At 41.8% G+C, this 18,282-nt stretch overlaps 2 protein-coding genes across 4 annotated transcripts in view; one reads left to right on the top strand and one right to left on the bottom strand.

The window, feature by feature from the left end:
• The first annotated feature begins 215 nt into the window (after positions 1-215).
• On the top strand, positions 216-12,347 carry LOC139373802 (CCN family member 4-like). Of its 2 annotated transcripts, none has more exons than XM_071114808.1 (5): positions 216-532; positions 6,056-6,344; positions 6,737-6,991; positions 10,314-10,507; positions 10,728-12,347. In XM_071114808.1, exons 1-5 carry the CDS (start codon positions 485-487, stop codon positions 11,031-11,033), a joined length of 1,092 nt encoding a protein of 363 aa, XP_070970909.1. In that variant the 5' UTR covers positions 216-484; the 3' UTR covers positions 11,034-12,347. The 2 variants fall into 2 exon arrangements, with proteins under 2 accessions (XP_070970909.1, XP_070970910.1); XM_071114809.1 differs by lacking the exon at positions 216-532 and adding an exon at positions 5,625-5,781 and having other exon boundaries at positions 5,942-6,344.
• LOC139373800 (protein NDRG1-like) overlaps positions 11,945-18,282 on the bottom strand; it is a 33,219-nt gene continuing 26,881 nt past the window's right edge. For both annotated transcript variants that reach the window (XM_071114806.1, XM_071114807.1), the window contains 3 exons: positions 14,477-14,512; positions 14,134-14,185; positions 11,945-13,415 (listed from right to left, as the gene is read on the bottom strand). In XM_071114806.1, the coding sequence (XP_070970907.1) occupies positions 13,171-13,415; positions 14,134-14,185; positions 14,477-14,512 (333 nt within the window). In that variant the 3' untranslated portion in view covers positions 11,945-13,170. The remainder of the gene's footprint in view (positions 13,416-14,133; positions 14,186-14,476; positions 14,513-18,282) is intronic.

Genomic DNA, 18,282 nt, shown 5'->3' on the forward strand with positions numbered 1-18,282 from the left:
AAGTATCAAGACACCTTGACAGAGGGGAGGCGCAAGTGTCTTGGATGGAATACATGATATAGTAAAACCTGCAAAAGGGCGAACGTAAAAAACATAACCCTCCCCAAAGCAAAACAAAGGTTTGACAATCGTCCCCTGTTTTGGAAAACCACCACCCTTCCCCTAATAAATGTCGAACTGTCCCTTATAGACAAGCCACCTCAACTTCATGAAAGGCTTTCGTGTCTGAGGAGCAGCGGGTGAGAGTGGAGGAGAGGGAAAAGACAGAGCGCTATGCTCGAAAAATGCGGGGCTCGTCCTAAAAACCTGACGTCAGCAGCACGAGCTTTAATAACATCTCCAGTCCCAGTCCGAGACAGTGGTCCTCGCGGAGGAGATGACAACTAGAAGAAGCAGAATGCCTGAGACTTGTGCAGTGCAAAATATTTTGCTTTTAGAAAAGAAGTAATTCTGGGTTCAATGAATTTAAAATTCCTAACCAGTGATGAGCTGGCTCCTGGTGTGGATTCTTATAGCAGCTGGGATTCAAAAGGTGAGAAAGTGTCATCAGAATTATTTTTTATTAACACGTGGTTTAAACTTTATTTAGCAAATATATTTCTTTCTGAAATACCAGACCTGACTCTTATGATTTATTTAGATTTATTAGGCCTAAATCATTTAATGTGTAAATTTCCAGTGGGGGAAAAAGTACCCAATTGTCATATTTGAGTAAAAGTAAAGATATCTTAATAGAAAATTACTCAAGTAAAAGTGAAAGTCACCCAGTAAAATACAACTTGAGTAAAAGTCTAAAAGAATTTGGTTTTAAATATACTAAAGTATCAAAAGTAAATGTAATTGCTCAAATATGTATGAAAAGTAAAATATAAATCATGTGAAATTCCTTATATTAAGCAAACCAGACGGCACAATTGTCATGTTTTTTAAAAATTGACTTATAGCCAGGGGCACACTCCAACAATTAGACATCATTTACAAAGTTCACCAGATCAGAGGCAGTAGGGATGACCAGGGATGTTCTGCTAACCACTCAAAATGTAACTACTTTTTTGTGTCAGGGAAAATGTATGGAGTTCTTTAGGAATGTAGTGGAGTAAAAATACAAGTAATCAGAAATATAAATAATAAAGTACAGATATGCAAAAAAAAAATACTTAGGTAGCACTTTAAAGTATTTTTCACTTAAGTACTTTCCACCACTGCTAATTTCCACTTAAGATACAAACATAGTCGCTAACGATGAAAAAGCTATATTGAATATAGAATGGCCTACCAATATGTGATTCCTTAGTCACCTTTAGGCTTCAGAATCAGAGAAGATAATTCTGCAGAATTCACTCCTCTGGCATTGGATCTACTGTGACATTTCGAGTAAAATCACCCGGAATTCCTTTTACACATCTCATTCTTAGTCATACTTTACTGCCACCTTGTGGTTGTGTGGAGTCAGGTTTTGCATTTTACTCCAGATTCCACAAGTTATTGGAAAATACTATTATTTGCATGGCCTCAACAAACAGCAACGTTTCTGTTTGTTTTCTAGTTTAATTGACCTCATGAAAGATTTTATAGAACTTCAATAGATTTCAAAAGTTAAAACTGCTCACATCGTCTCTGATTTGCTGGGCTCAAACCTATGTTGTATCACTCACACTCTATCAAGATCATTGACAATTGATTGATCACTTTTTCAGTCTCAGCACTTTACAGCGTTTGATGATATATGTCTGTTTAAGGTCACAAGGTCAAACAAAGGTCACACAAAGGGTCAAAAGGTTATAACCCTGAACACGTCATGGTATTCACGTTCATCTCAACTCCAATTTCAGCTGTCTAGATATGATGGGGGTTAGGAATGATGCAACTAATCATAAATGTACCTAAACCGACATGCACAAAGCTTGTCATCTCATTAGAAAACCCAATTCAACTTCCTGTTATGCCATATGTATATGGATATTATGACATTATTGACTACACCTCTCTACTTTCTCTTCCTTTTTAGGTTAAAGAAGGGAAGCTACATGAAGACAACAAACTGTTAATGTCATGATCAGTTGTTGTTGTGGTCCGTGTGGGTTTCATTACCTTGAGAAATACCCCAAAAAATCATTGTGAGGCGTAAAGTGACATTTTGTGATTATGTCCCAAATGGCACCCTATTCCCTATATAGTGAACTACTTTTAACCAGGGTCCATACTGCTCTGCTCAAAAGTAGTACACTATATAGGGAACAGAGTACCATTTGGGACATATGTGTTCTCTGATGTTGTTGTGTAATTGACAGCCTGATGACAGCTGACTGGGCTTCAGCAGCAGAACCCCCTGGTTACTTGCTCTGTGCTACAACCGTGATTAAGCCTCGTTGATCTGTATTAAGCCTCCTATGCACGTCATGAATTTACTATATATTAACAGAATTCTATTCGAAAAACGTAAAGGAAGCTTAAGAGAAAAAATGTGAGAAACTTAGAAGATGATTAAGGGGTCTTTTTTTACAATCAATTAATTGGAGATGAATTGTGTGTATAATTTACTTGGATTAGAAGCTCTTTGGTTTTTCTGATATTTAACATGTTGAGGCTGAAATGTAATTAGAGAGGTTTAATTAAGCAATAAGGCACCGGGGGCCAATATGGCCAATATACCGAGGTTAAAAGTTGTTCTTAAAAAAATAAAGGAGAGCCGCACACTCTAGGAGCTCAGATGCAAAAATATTTATGTCCAACTGTCTTCATCAGGGTTTTATGACAAACACTGCAGGTTGACTCATTTAGATAGTGTCAAAAGACACACACAGGTGTCTGTAATCATGGCCGGGTGTGGCCTGATATCATTGGTTAATTCACATATATTTAAACAGCATACAAAAAACATAAATGGATGGCGTACGATCATAGATACAATTTGAATACATAAGCCTAGAAACATTTACAATGAACAGCAAAATCACAATAATCACAAGAATGGCTTCAGATCAAAGTCTACATTGAGACCGAAGGGAGCAAGGGTCTTTAAATTAAAGATCCAGGGAGCCTCGTTTTAACAATAAATTGTCGAGGTCACCCCCTCTCCTATGTTCTGATGTTCGATGACAATATAACGTAGAGACGAAATCGAGTGCTTTTCTTCCAAAAATTGGGCTGCAACTGGATAAGTCGAGTTTTTGCAGCTAATGGTGCTACGATGCTCGGGGAGATACGCCATTTTAATTTGCGCTTTGTTTTACCCACATCATTTTTACCACAAGGACAAGTTATAAGATAAATAACTGCCTTAGTGGAGCACGTAATAACACCTTTGATTGGGATCTGTTTCCCTGTTTGGGGGTGTTTGAAGGATCAACTTTTATAAGTGCCATTGCATTGACCACAGCCATTACACTTGTAGTTTCCATCTAGGAGAGGCACAAATACACGTTGTGCAGGGAAATCTTGGGGTGGTAAATCAGAGTTTACCGATTGATCTCTGAGTTTCCTGCCCCGCGAGAATACGACCAAGGGATGGTGCGAAAACACACTCCCGATACCATCATCGGATCTTAGAATGTGCCAATGTTTGTGAACTATTCTCTTAATTTGTTCAGAGCACTTTGACTAGCGGGTAGTTTGAACGCAAGAATGCTAAGGGTTGTTCTTAAGCACGACCCAACACGGACTTCCTGGACATAGCCCGTAGCCTTGGTATTTTGGCCATATACCACAAACCCCCAAAGTGCCGTATTGCTATTCTAAACTGGTTACCAACGTAATTAGAGAAGTAAAAATAAATATTTTGTCATACCTGTGGTATACGGTCTGATATCCCACGGCTGTCAACCAATCAGCATTCAGGGCTAAAACCACCCAGTTTATACTAGAGAATTCTACCCTAACCTGTATGGGAATCTCCAAGACAAGTTTGTTAAGCAGGGTTGGTCGGCCCATACTGGAGGCAGTGGTTGCTGTTAAGACAGTAACAACAGGAATTAATATTGTTTTCAATGGGCTGGTTTCCCGGACACAGATTAAGGTTCTGGACTAAAAAGGGATTTCACTTTTGGGAAACCCGCCCAATATGTTCTGATTCTGAAAAAAGCTCCCAAAAATGTGTCTGCTTGTTGAATGTTCAGACATCAGAAATAAGAGTAGTCACATCATTTTGGCCCACAGATGGCATGCAAGGCACGCACAGCCAAAATAGTGTATGACATTTTAAATTAGACCATTAGGCGATCTGGCTACTTGATCTGTAATAATGTGTTGTAGAACATTCTGTGTCCTGACTCATACAAGGAAGTCATGCTCTCTTCACACTCAGACAGTCTGGATCCTAGACTAATAATCATATTTGTAGCCAGTCTGAGCCAGCGGACGGGCCAGTTTCCTCTGAAGGGACTCATACACTCTGGATCCTAGACTAAGAATCATGTTTGTAGCCAGTCTGAGCCAGCGGACGGGCCAGTTTCCTCTGAAGGGACTCATACACTCTGGATCCTAGACTAAGAATCATGTTTGTAGCCAGTATGAACCAGTGGACGGGCCAGTTTCCTCTGAAGGGACTCATGCGGTCTGGATCCAAGACTAAAAAATCATCTTTATAGCCAGTCTGAACCAGTAGACGGGCCAGTTCCCTATGAAGGGACTCATACGGTCTGGATCCAAGACCAACCGCCATTTGTTTGGTTGTAAAACTCTCCCTGGTGGCTTGTTCATACGGCATCTGTTTATGAGTGCTTTAAAAATGTTCTATTTCTGATCTTTGCGTGAATATATAGTTTGTACAGGCAATATTATGAAATGTTGGACACCTTTTATTGAACTTGTTTTGTCACTTCAGCTATGAACATATGTAACGGATGTGAAACGGCTAGCTTAGTTAGCGTGGGCGCTAAATAGCGTTTCAATCAGTGACATCACTTGCTCTGAGACCTTGAAGTAGTAGTTCCCCTTGCTCTGCAAGGGCCGTGGCTTTTGTGGAGCGATGGGTAACGATGCTTCGAGGGTGAGTTGTTGATGTGTGCAGAAGGTCCCTGGTTCGCGCCCGGGTATGGGCGAGGGGACGGTCTAAAATGATACTGTTACACATACTTTATATTTTCAAAGAAACAATATGAGAAATAGGCAGAATAATATACAGCCAGAATATTATGTAGACAGGGATCAAGTAAAGACTAACCAGTGTTATATTGATGAAATCATTTTTTCAAATGTAGCCTTGGCCATTGGACAGGACTACTAACTCAAGACCTGTGGAACAGTAGGTAGCCTAGCGGTTAAAAGTGTTGGGCCAGAAACTGAGAGGTTGAATCGCCAAGTTAACCAGGTGTGCTTTTGGGCAAGCAACTTAACTCGAATTGCTCCTGTATGTCGCTCTGGGTAAGCATGTCGCCTAAAGGACTAAAATGTCATTGTCTCTCCGTTACCCTGTAATTCAACATTGCTATAAAGAAGGCCTGCAAACCAGACCTTTAAGCCCATACAGGAGGTGCAACATTTATCCAGCCCAATAGGGGATTTGGGTCTATTACGTCGTTGGCCGAACTAGAGGGAGTTAGTTAGGACAGGTTAGAAATGAAAAGATTAAGTAGATGAAATGAATTATGACTTTGTTCCTTGGGGTGAATGAATACTGTTTATGCAAGACTATTATTCTCCAGTACTGTTGCTACTTCAACCGAGTGCTGAGAAGTGTTTTAAATTGTCCCAGATATGGTAGCCTACTCAGGAAAAATACATCTTCGATGTCTGTTCTCTACTTACATGGTTCATTGTGTTACAAGGTCATTGTGTTACAAGGTCATTGTGTTACACGGTCATAGTGTTACAAGGTCATTGTGTTACAAGGTCATTGTGTTACACGGTCATAGTGTTACAAGGTCATTGTGTTACACGGTCATTGTGTTACAAGGTCATTGTGTTACAAGGTCATTGTGTTACAAGGTCATAGTGTTACAAGGTCATAGTGTTACAAGGTCATTGTGTTACACGGTCATGACCATGCCAAACTAAAATATGTATTATGCATATCAAGAGCGCATAACCCTAACTCCTCCTTGTCCCTCTCATCTAGGCCTACTCCCAGACCCAGAATCCCACTGCCATGCTGCCCCTAACAGAACCCACAGACCTGGAGCCATACAACCGGACCCAGTACTGCCACTGGCCCTGTGAGTGCCCCCCGGACCTCCCCGCCTGCCCCGCAGGAGTGAGCCTGCTCATGGACGGCTGTGACTGCTGCAAGGCCTGCGCCAGGCAGGTGGGGGAGGAGTGCAACGAGGCAGACACCTGTGACTACCATAAGGGACTGTACTGTGACTACAGCGTGGACAAGCCGAGGTACGAAAAAGGAGTGTGTGCCTGTAAGTGTCATTCTAACCTACTAAAGACCGTTGTCTTACGTCAAATCGCATCACTTCTACACCACACTCAACGTGTAGGTGGAATCAACTCGCTATCTGACGCAATACAATGACTAAAGACACCAATCATAAGTCACAGTAACACTGCTATGATCATGTCCCAACACACTAATTGCACATCTAGTAACATAATCATTGAAGAAAATGAGAAATGCAATGACAAATTAACCATTAAAAAGTGAACATCTTTCATAATCATATTACCCGATGTCATGACATGTTTGTTTTTGTTCAGATATCACTAAAAACAAAAGCTGCTACATTATCTTGTCATCATTACCACTGTGTGTCTCTCTGTGATGTAAGACTTCTGTCCTGATCTTCTTTGCCAGATATGGTTGGCACAGGCTGCGAGCATGATGGTGTGATCTACCGGAATGGGCAGAGCTTTAAGCCCAGCTGTAAATACCAGTGTCTGTGTGTGAACGGGGCCATCGGGTGCGTGACCCTGTGTACGGACTCCCAGCCCCCCCGGGTGTGGTGCCAGAACCCGAGGAGGGTCAAGATCCCCGGACGCTGCTGTGAACAGTGGATCTGTGACGAGCCCAAGAAGGGGAGGAAGACTGCTCCAAGACATGCAGTGGAGGGTAGGACACAGATCCATCAATCAATCAATCAGTTAAGGTTAAGGTCATGTTTTATTATGCCATTTGTAAGTATCAGAATACAGAATACATACATGTCTTTTGTAAGAGTTCTCAACAATCATTAATTTAATCAGTCAATCAATGGTGGCTGGTGTCACTTTAAATGTGAGGACATGCTCATACTAATAGCTTGAATTGAATGAATGGAACAGTATGATACCATTCCAGTCATTACTATAAGCTGTCCTCCCGTCACCAGCCTCCACTGCAGTATGCTACAGTTGATATGTATGTATTGAGAATCTTAAAACACTAATAACACAGGTGCATATTGGGTATTCCTTTGTGAATTGTGAAGCAAAATAGTTTGAGGACAGTGCTTCAGTGTAGCTCACAGGTAGTGCTGCTGTTGCAGCAGTATGTTGTGTGGGTTCTTGGAACAGTATCTGTGGTGGACTAGGGTGTAGCTTGTTACTCCAGGGAGGAACAGAGATGCAGCTGTGTAAGAGAAGACCAAACGCTTTTCCTGTACACTCTCACTCTCTCTGTGTCTCAGTGTTATTTTTGGGTAGCTCAAGTGCTGAGTGATCCTGGCCAGTAGTGTGCAAAGCCAAAAGAAAACTTGGATTTACTAGAGAATGTTTGTTTTGGTTAAAAATACAAAATTGCAACGAGACCTGTCACCCTTGCACAACTTAAATATCAATCTTGAAGGTAAAAGCACTTCTCATGGCAACAAGCTATTAGGTCCAGTTTTGATGAATAATTATATCACTGCCCATATTCAATTGTTATTATTCTCTGTCTCTCGCTCTTTATCTATTTATCTTTCCCTCTCTCACTCTCACTCACTCTCCTTCTCTCTCTTTCTCTCTCTCTCTCTTTCTCTCTCTCTCTCTCTCTTTCTCTCTCTCTCTCTCTCTCTCTATGTATCTCTCTCTCTATGTATCTCTCTCTCGGTATCTCTCTCTCTCTCCCTTTCTCTCTCTCTATGTTTCTCTCTCTCTCATTCTCCATGTATCTCTCTCTCGCTACCATGTACAGTGCCTTGCGAAAGTATTCGGCCCCCTTGAACTTTGCGACCTTTTGCCACATTTCAGGCTTCAAACATAAAGATATAAACCTGTATTTTTTTGTGAAGAATCAACAACAAGTGGGACACAATCATGAATTGGAACGACATTTATTGGATATTTCAAACTTTTTTAATAAATCAAAAACTGAAAAATTGGGCGTGCAAAATTATTCAGCCCCCTTAAGTTAATACTTTGTAGCGCCACCTTTTGCTGCGATTACAGCTGTAAGTCACTTGGGGTATGTCTCTATCAGTTTTGCACATCGAGAGACTGACATTTTTTCCCATTCCTCCTTGCAAAACAGCTCGAGCTCAGTGAGGTTGGATGGAGAGCATTTGTGAACAGCAGTTTTCAGTTCTTTCCACAGATTCTCGATTGGATTCAGGTCTGGACTTTGACTTGGTCATTCTAACACCTGGATATGTTTATTTTTTAACCATTCCATTGTAGATTTTGCTTTATGTTTTGGATCATTGTCTTGTTGGAAGACAAATCTCCGTCCCAGTCTCAGGTCTTTTGCAGACTCCATCAGGTTTTCTTCCAGAATGGTCCTGTATTTGGCTCCATCCATCTTCCCATCAATTTTAACCATCTTCCCTGTCCCTGCTGAAGAAAAGCAGGCCCAAACCATGATGCTGCCACCACCATGTTTGACAGTGGGGATGGTGTGTTCAGCTGTGTTGCTTTTACGCCAAACATAACGTTTTGCATTGTTGCCAAAAAGTTCGATTTTGGTTTCATCTGACCAGAGCACCTTCTTCCACATGTTTGGTGTGTCTCCCAGGTGGCTTGTGGCAAACTTTAAACAACACTTTTTATGGATATCTTTAAGAAATGGCTTTCTTCTTGCCACTCTTCCATAAAGGCCAGATTTGTGCAATATACGACTGATTGTTGTCCTATGGACAGAGTCTCCCACCTCAGCTGTAGATCTATGCAGTTCATCCAGAGTGATCATGGGCCTCTTGGCTGCATCTCTGATCAGTCTTCTCCTTGTATGAGCTGAAAGTTTAGAGGGACGGCCAGGTCTTGGTAGATTTGCAGTGGTCTGATACTCCTTCCATTTCAATATTATCGCTTGCACAGTGCTCCTTGGGATGTTTAAAGCTTGGGAAATCTTTTTGTATCCAAATCCGGCTTTAAACTTCTTCACAACAGTATCTCGGACCTGCCTGGTGTGTTCCTTGTTCTTCATGATGCTCTCTGCGCTTTTAACGGACCTCTGAGACTATCACAGTGCAGGTGCATTTATACGGAGACTTGATTACACACAGGTGGATTGTATTTATCATCATTAGTCATTTAGGTCAACATTGGATCATTCAGAGATCCTCACTGAACTTCTGGAGAGAGTTTGCTGCACTGAAAGTAAAGGGGCTGAATAATTTTGCACGCCCAATTTTTCAGTTTTTGATTTGTTAAAAAAGTTTGAAATATCCAATAAATGTCGTTCCACTTCATGATTGTGTCCCACTTGTTGTTGATTCTTCACAAAAAAATACAGTTTTATATCTTTATGTTTGAAGCCTGAAATGTGGCAAAAGGTCGCAAAGTTCAAGGGGGTCGAATACTTTCGCAAGGCACTGTATATCTCTCTCTATCTATGCATCTCTCTCTATGTATCTCTCTCTCTCCATGTATCTCTCTCTAATGCTCTCTCTCTCTAGCTACATATCTCTCTATTGCTCTCTCTCTCTATCTAGCTACACATCTCTCTCTATTGCTCTCTCTCTCTCTATCTAGCCACATATCTCTCTCGATTGCTCTCTCTATCTAGCTACATATCTCTCTATTGCTCTCTATCTAGCTACATATCTCTCTCTATTGCTCTCTCTCTCTCTCTATCTAGCTATATATCTTTCTCTAAATTGTATTTGCTTTATTGGCATGACATAAGCTTACTTCGGTGATTTACAATATTAACATAATTAAAATAATACTAACCAATATTGTCAACAATAATCAAGGGTAAAAATGACCATACATTGAACAATGACAATGGCATAGGGGACATGTGCAGGTTGGTTGGTCTGTCAGACACTGTCCCTCCTCTCTCTCAATTCAATTTCAATTTAAGGGCTTTATTGGCATTGGAAACATATGGTAACATTGCCAAAACAAGTGAAGTAGATAATAAACAAAAGTGAAATAAACAATTTACAGTAAAAATGTACAGTAAACATTACACTCACAAAAGTGTCTGTCTGTCTGTCTGTCTGTCTGTCTGTCTGTCTGTGTTGATATAGCTCTTCCTGCTGAGGCTCAGGGCCGGAGCAGGAACTGTGTGATCCAGACCACCTCCTGGAGTATTTGTTCTAAGACGTGTGGTCGAGGTCTGTCACTGCGCGTCTCCAACGCCAACGAGAGGTGTGAGATGGTGAAAGAGTCCCGCCTCTGCAACATACGGCCCTGTGGGGTGGACATCACCAAGCACATCAAGGTACATGTACTGACGTGCACAGACACACTTCCACGCTCAAATATGCACGCACACGTGGACACAGACACACATGTGCATGCATGCATAGAGGTCAAATGTTTGTTCATGCTATCTATATTGAAGAGTTTGCCTAAAAAAATACAACATTCCCAATATTATAGGAACATTACAGAGCATTGATTCAATCATTCAACTTGTCCTCTTTCTCTTTCGCTCTCAGCCAGGGAAGAAGTGTCTGAACATCTACAGAGAAGAACAGCCAAAAAACTTCACAATCTCAGGCTGTGTCAGTAAGCAGCCTTACTGGCCTAAATACTGTGGGGTGTGCATGGCCACAGACGATCGCTGCTGCATTCCCTACAAGTCCAAGACCATCGACGTGGAGTTTGTGTGTCCCAACGGGGCAGTGTTCACCTGGCAGGTCATGTGGATCAACGCCTGCTTCTGTAACCTCAGCTGCAGGAACCCCAACAACATCTTTGCCGAGCTGGAGAATTACTATGGTTACCCTGAGATCGTGAACTGAGACATTTCAATAATTCGCCGTGAGCTTATTAAGGGCTCTATTCAGTCTGGATCGCTGAAGCGTTACAGATTGCACAATAGAAATTTAAAGGTAATTTCTGATTGAGACGACATATGCAGTGTTTACGGTGAATGCAGCCTTCGCTAACAAGAGAACATTGCCTTTAAATTTCAATCACGCTGTAACACTGAACTTCGGTGATACGGAGTAGAGCCCTAAACTTCCATCTACCTACATTTTGATCTTCTTTTCCTTTCCTCAAACGTTTTTTTTTCAGAACTTCCGAAAAATGGTTTTATTTGACGTTGGTATACATAAAGGCAGGTGTTCAATCCGAGGTGTGTTATAGTGCAGATCACCATACAACAGACAGTCCGCCCTTTGAAGGCATTTTCCCAGTGTCCGCAGATGTCATTCATGGTAAATGCTCTGATTGTCAGCTCAAGCCTAAATTTCCTTTACAAGCCTGTTATAGTGTGCTGCTCTATATTTTGCATTGGATTGAATCGATTAGATTGAATCCCACCCAAAGTATTTTTCTTATAAGAGGATATTTAAACGTGAGGATTTTTTTCCAGAATATCTTTATGGTCTGTATAGGGTTGCTTTGGGAATGAGTGTGAAATATTTTAGTTTTAATTTATTCAATACTAAATGATTGAAAAAATGTTGCCATACAGGTATTTTATGAAAGTCACAGTAACAAGTTTCACGAAATCTCGTCCACTCTCATGTAAAGATTGGTTTGATCACGTGGCTCTGAATTGAATGATGAGTAAGAGACGGCGTGAGATGCTACTATAGAATGCATGTACTATATACGGTTAAATATCCATCTGTGGAAGTGTGGTGTCATTCTTACAAGGTCACATTCTACGTATGATCATTGAAGTAATCACAACACCAGGGCAAAAAGTTATAGGTTTTTATTTATTAAATAAATACAAAACTGTTATGCCATATTTAATGCTTGTCATCTACAGCATTAGGCAGTTGTGCATCTTTAAAAAGCGATGTAGGCCTGTGTTCTACAAAGCCGGCAAGTGTTGCTGTAGTGCACGTAAGAGTGGGAGGGTTTTTGATACATTCTAAGGAGGACTATCCTCACATTACATTATGTGGATGCATCGGCTTGACTCTCTCAAATCCTTCACGACAAAATAACTTTAAGTCAGAGAAGGTTTCCATGGCACATCATCTTTGTTCTGCCGTGCTTGATTGCATAGAAAACATTTACATACACACAAAAAAAATATCCAAAATATTTTTTTTTGCCTGAAGCCATGATCTATTAATAAAGCAATAGGATTCAAAGCTGTTCAATTTAGGTTTTTGTTGAGTTTGATTAATGAAAATAATAGCGTATTATGGAATGTTCTAGAATAGAACAGTTACAATGGTTTGATTCCACAGAGTTGACAGATACAGAACATCCAGGAGACTTAACTCAAAATGAATGGACAACATCATAAAACAGAGGAATGGTTACAGGAATGTGTTGTATGCACATGATACATTTCCAATTCTCTCCTTCCCACGGTTTCAAAGACAAATATCAATTTGAGCAAAAAAACTTTATCCACTTGCCTCCCTTTTCTTTCTCCACATCTAGGCCTAACACTGTCTATCCTAAATCACACAGAACATGAATTATAACACTGAAAAGTTCATGAACAATAACAATGAGAACAGAAAGAAGCACTCATTTACAGTCAGGTACGTATTTAAGAAAACTGTGTCAGATGTGATAAAACACTACAAACAAACAAAAAAATCCTTATGAGAGATTTAAAAGAAAAATGTACAAACTGGTGTACTAGGTACTCGCTCTGCAGCAACAGCTTTCTCCCACATTCTCTGTTGCGGTGTAGCTCAGCTGCGTTGCCCCTAACACCTAGATATTCCACTAGACTCTGCAATTGGGAAGGGATCAGTTAATTTCATTTTTTTTTCTTCCCCTCTACAGAATTTACTTTATTATGCCGTAGTATATACTTGCATATCTTTACAAAAACAACTTTTTGCATTGAATGGAATGGAATCGTGTGTGTGTGTGTGTGTGAGAGAGAGAGAGTGGTTAGTGGCAGTGCAGCAGGAACCAGAGGGCTGGAGGTTAAAGGTCGAGGGCAAGGGTCGTCTAGCAGGACACTTCGGTGGACTTGAGAGCGGCGCTGCTGTTTGCTGTGCCTTCCATACTGTCTGTGTGGGAGCGGCCACGCTTCTCGTTGGTGTGAGACCGGCTTCGGTTTCCCTCGTTGGTGTGAGACCGGCTTCGGTTTCCCTCGTTGGTGTGAGACCGGCTCCTGTTGCCTTCCATGGAGTGGATGCTGGATCCGGACGCCGTGCGAGAGCGGACCAGTCTGGTCATGCTGGCAGCAGGCACTGAGGGAAGGAGGAAGAGGAGAGAAGGAGGAGGAAAAGGAGGCATCGGGAACAGGAGGAGGAAAAGGGGCCATAGGAGGAGGTGGAGGAGGCAGGGGTAAATAGGAGGAAAAGGGGCCATAGGAGGAGGTGGAGGAGGCAGGGGTGAATAGGAGGAGGAAAAGGGGCCATAGGAGGAGGTGGAGGAGGCAGGGGTAAATAGGAGGAAAGGGGGCCATAGGAGGAGGCAGGGGGAACAGAAGGAGGAAAAGGGGCCATAGGAGGAGGTGGAGGAGGCAGGGGTAAATAGGAGAAGGAAAAGGGGCCATAGGAGGAGGTGGAGGAGGCAGGGGTGAATAGGAGGAGGAAAAGGGGCCATAGGAGGAGGTGGAGGAGGCAGGGGGGACAGGAGGAGGAGGAGAGACAGGGTTAATGATCCATTCACACTCCTGTGTCCATGGTCAGCTGTATTCCTATTGAGGGCATTATGTAATATATTATATTTAATCATTACAGAACAGGTAAAAGACTTCCTGTTGTCTAAATGTCTAATCTGAAGGTGAAATTACTAATCTCATCTCTTAGTTCCAGACAATGTCATTCTTACAGGTTGTCGTGAAGACCCATATTATTAGTTGGTAGCAACACTAATAGGGTAACAGGCTTTTATATTTCTACATACCGAATGTTAATATAATTACTGGTCAGCGTTGGTTACACAGAGAGAGTGTGTACTTACTGTAGCCCATTCCCTGAATGAAGTACTTGAAGGCCTCTGTCAGCTTTGCAGGCTGTCGAGAGAGCAAATGAGAAAGTTAGGCCCTTTTTCCCCCTGTTATTATCCACATAATGACATATCAACTGACAGGTTCGTGGCATATCCTACAGACTCTGTGATAACGAGAGGCATATGTATGACAGCTGTTGTAGCAGAAGGTGCTGAGCTGGGTATAAACTCTCCAGCCTGACGTCCGTGCCTCATTGCTACTGTCACTAATGCTCTTAAGTGAAGCTGCCCTGTATTAGCCCCCTAACTGTTATCCCTTGGCCTCCGTGAACGTGTTAACAAGCTAGAAACACACCTGGTCAACCATGGGCAGGCCTCCACAATCAGCCATCTAGATGGAGGAGGGGAGAAAAGAAACAGGCTATGAGTTAGGAGTCAGTTAACACCTCATGGGGTGCGTCCTTCAAGAGAGCAGAGTTAAGGTAGCACGTCATCAGCGGGATGACATTAGTCACCCGCCATTACTCTTCATTACACAAAACAACTTCACATTTAATATTTAACACTGTCTCAGCAAACAACAAGTGTCCATTAACATCACGTGTCCATTAACATCACGTGGCCATTAACATCACGTGTCCATTAACATCACGTGTCCATTAACATCACGTGTCCATTAACATTAACATCACGTGTCCATTAACAACACGTGTCCATTAACATTAACATCACATGTCCATTAACATCACGTGTCCATTAACATCACGTTTCCATTAACATCACGTGTCCATTAACATTAACAACACATGTCCATTAACATCACGTGTCCATTAACATCACGTGTCCATTAACATCACGTGTCCATTAACATCACGTGTCCATTAACATTAACATTAACAACACGTGTCCATTAACATTAACATTAACATCAAATGTCCATTAACATTAACATCACGTGTCCATTAACATTAACAATACGTGTCCATTAACATCACGTGTCCATTAACATCACGTGTCCATTAACATTAACAACACGTGTCCATTAACATCACGTGTCCATTAACATCACGTGTCCATTAACATCACGTATTCATTAACATTAACAACACGTGTCCATTAACATCACGTGTCCATTAACATAAACATCACGTGTCCATTAACAACACGTGTCCATTAACATTAACATCACATGTCCATTAACATCACGTGTCCATTAACATCACGTGTCCATTAACATCACGTGTCCAATAACATTAACAACACGTGTCCATTAACATCACGTGTCCATTAACATCACGTGTCTATTAACATCACGTGTCCATTAACATTAACAACACGTGTCCATTAACATCACGTGTCCATTAACATCACGTGTCCATTAACATTGACAACACGTGTCCATTAACATCACGTGTCCATTAACATTAACATCACGTGTCCAATAACATTAACATCACGTGTCCATTAACATTAACAACAAGTGTCCATTAACATCACGTGTCCATTAACAACATGTGTCCATTAACATCACGTGTCCATTAACATCACGTGTCCATTAACATCACGTGTCCATTAACATTAACATTAACATCACGTGTCCATTAACATCACGTGTCCATTAACATTAACATCACGTGTCCATTAACATCACGTGTCCATTAACATTAACATCACGTGTCCATTAACAACACGTGTCCATTAACATCACGTGTCCATTAACATTAACAACACGTGTCCATTAACATCACGTGTCCATTAACATCACGTGTCCATTAACAACACATGTCCATTAACATTAACAACACGTGTCCATTAACATTAACAACACGTGTCCATTAACATTAACAACACGTGTCCATTAACATCACGTGTCCATTAACAACACGTGTCCATTAACATTAACAACACGTGTCCATTAACATTAACATCACGTGTCCATTAACATTAACATCACGTGTCCATTAACATTAACATCACGTGTCCATTAACATTAACAACACGTGTCCATTAACATTAACCTGTTGGATCTCTAGGGGCGCTATTTCATTTTTGGATAAAAAACGTTTTAAGCGCGATATTTTGTCACGAAAAGATGCTCGACTATGCATATCCATTAACATCACGTGTCCATTAACATTAACATTAACATCACGTGTCCATTAACATCACGTGTCCATTAACATTAACATCACGTGTCCATTAACATCACGTGTCCATTAACATTAACATCACGTGTCCATTAACAACACGTGTCCATTAACATCACTTGGCCATTAACATTAACAACACGTGTCCATTAACAACACGTGGCCATTAACATTAACATCATGTGGCCATTAACATTAACAACACGTGTCCATTAACATTAACATTAACAACACGTGTCCATTAACATTAACAACACGTGTCCATTAACAACACGTGTCCATTAACATCACATGTCCATTAACATTAACAACACGTGTCCATTAACAACACGTGTCCATTAACATCACATGTCCATTAACATTAACAACACGTGTCCATTAACATCACGTGTCCGTTAACATCACGTGTCCATTAACATCACGTGTCCATTAACATCATTCACTTCCGGCGCCGACAGAGATGGCCGCCTCGCTTCGCGTTCCTAGGAAACTATGCAGTTTTTGGTTTTTTTACGTGTTATTTCTTACATTAGTACCCCAGGTCATCTTAGGTTTCATTACATACAGTCGAGAAGAACTACTGAATATAAGATCAGCGTCAACTCACCATCAGTACGACCAAGAATATGTTTTTCGCGACGCGGACCCTGTGTTCTGCCTTACAAACAGGACAACGGAGTGGATCCTATGCAGCGACCCAAAAAAACGACTCCGAAAGAGAGGGAAACGAGGCGGTCTTCTGGTCAGACTCCGGAGACGGGCACACCGTGCACCACTCCCTAGCATTCTTCTTGCCAATGTCCAGTCTCTTGACAACAAGGTTGATGAAATCCGAGCAAGGGTAGCATTCCAGAGGGACATCAGAGACTGTAACGTCCTTTGCTTCCCTGAAACATGGCTCACTGGAGAGACTCTATCCGAAGCGGTGCAGCCAACGGGTTTCTCCACGCATCGCGCTGACAGAAACAAACATCTTTCTGGTAAGAAGAGGGGCGGGGGCGTATGCCTCATGGCCAACGTGACATGGTGTGATGAAAGAAACATACAGGAACTCAAATCCCTCTGTTCACCTGATTTAGAATTCCTCACAATCAAATGTAGACCGCATTATCTACCAAGAGAATTCTCTTCGATTATAATCACAGCCGTATATATCCCCCCCAAGCAGACACATCGATGGCTCTGAACGAACTTTATTTAACTCTCTGCAAACTGGAAACGATTTATCCGGAGGCTGCATTCATTGTAGCTGGGGATTTTAACAAGGCTAATCTGAAAACAAGACTCCCTAAATTTTATCAGCATATCGATTGCACAACCAGGGGTGGAAAGACCTTGGATCATTGTTACTCTAACTTCCGCGACGCATATAAGGCCCTGCCCCGCCCCCCTTTCGGAAAAGCTGACCACGACTCCATTTTGTTGATCCCTGCCTACAGACAGAAACTAAAACAAGAGGCTCCCACGCTGAGGTCTGTCCAACGCTGGTCCGACCAAGCTGACTCCACATTCCAAGACTGCTTCCATCACGTGGACTGGGAGATGTTTCGTATTGCGTCAGATAACAACATTGACGAATACGCTGATTCGGTGTGCGAGTTCATTAGAACGTGCGTTGAAGATGTCGTTCCCATAGCAACGATTAAAACATTCCCTAACCAGAAACCGTGGATTGATGGCAGCATTCGTGTGAAACTGAAAGCGCGAACCACTGCTTTTAATCAGGGCAAGGTGTCTGGTAACATGACCGAATACAAACAGTGCAGCTATTCCCTCCGCAAGGCTATCAAACAAGCTAAGCGCCAGTACAGAGACAAAGTAGAATCTCAATTCAACGGCTCAGACACAAGAGGCATGTGGCAGGGTCTACAGTCAATCACGGACTACAGGAAGAAATCCAGCCCAGTCACGGACCAGGATGTCTTGCTCCCAGGCAGACTAAATAACTTTTTTGCCCGCTTTGAGGACAATACAGTGCCACTGACACGGCCTGCAACGAAAACATGCGGCCTCT

The sequence above is a fragment of the Oncorhynchus clarkii genome, chromosome 18 (assembly GCF_045791955.1).
Source record: "Oncorhynchus clarkii lewisi isolate Uvic-CL-2024 chromosome 18, UVic_Ocla_1.0, whole genome shotgun sequence".
Taxonomy (NCBI): domain Eukaryota; kingdom Metazoa; phylum Chordata; class Actinopteri; order Salmoniformes; family Salmonidae; genus Oncorhynchus; species Oncorhynchus clarkii.

What these genes read in the sequence shown, in the direction of transcription:
- LOC139373802 (XM_071114808.1), top strand. Translation starts at nt 485, where the DNA reads ATGAGCTGGCTCCTGGTGTGGATTCTTATAGCAGCTGGGATTCAAAAG. An exon ending in TAGCAGCTGGGATTCAAAAG is followed by an intron (nt 533 to 6,055) that starts GTGAGAAAGTGT and finishes CCTCTCATCTAG; the next exon opens with GCCTACTCCCAGACCCAGAA. An exon ending in ACATCACCAAGCACATCAAG is followed by an intron (nt 10,508 to 10,727) that starts GTACATGTACTG and finishes TTTCGCTCTCAG; the next exon opens with CCAGGGAAGAAGTGTCTGAA.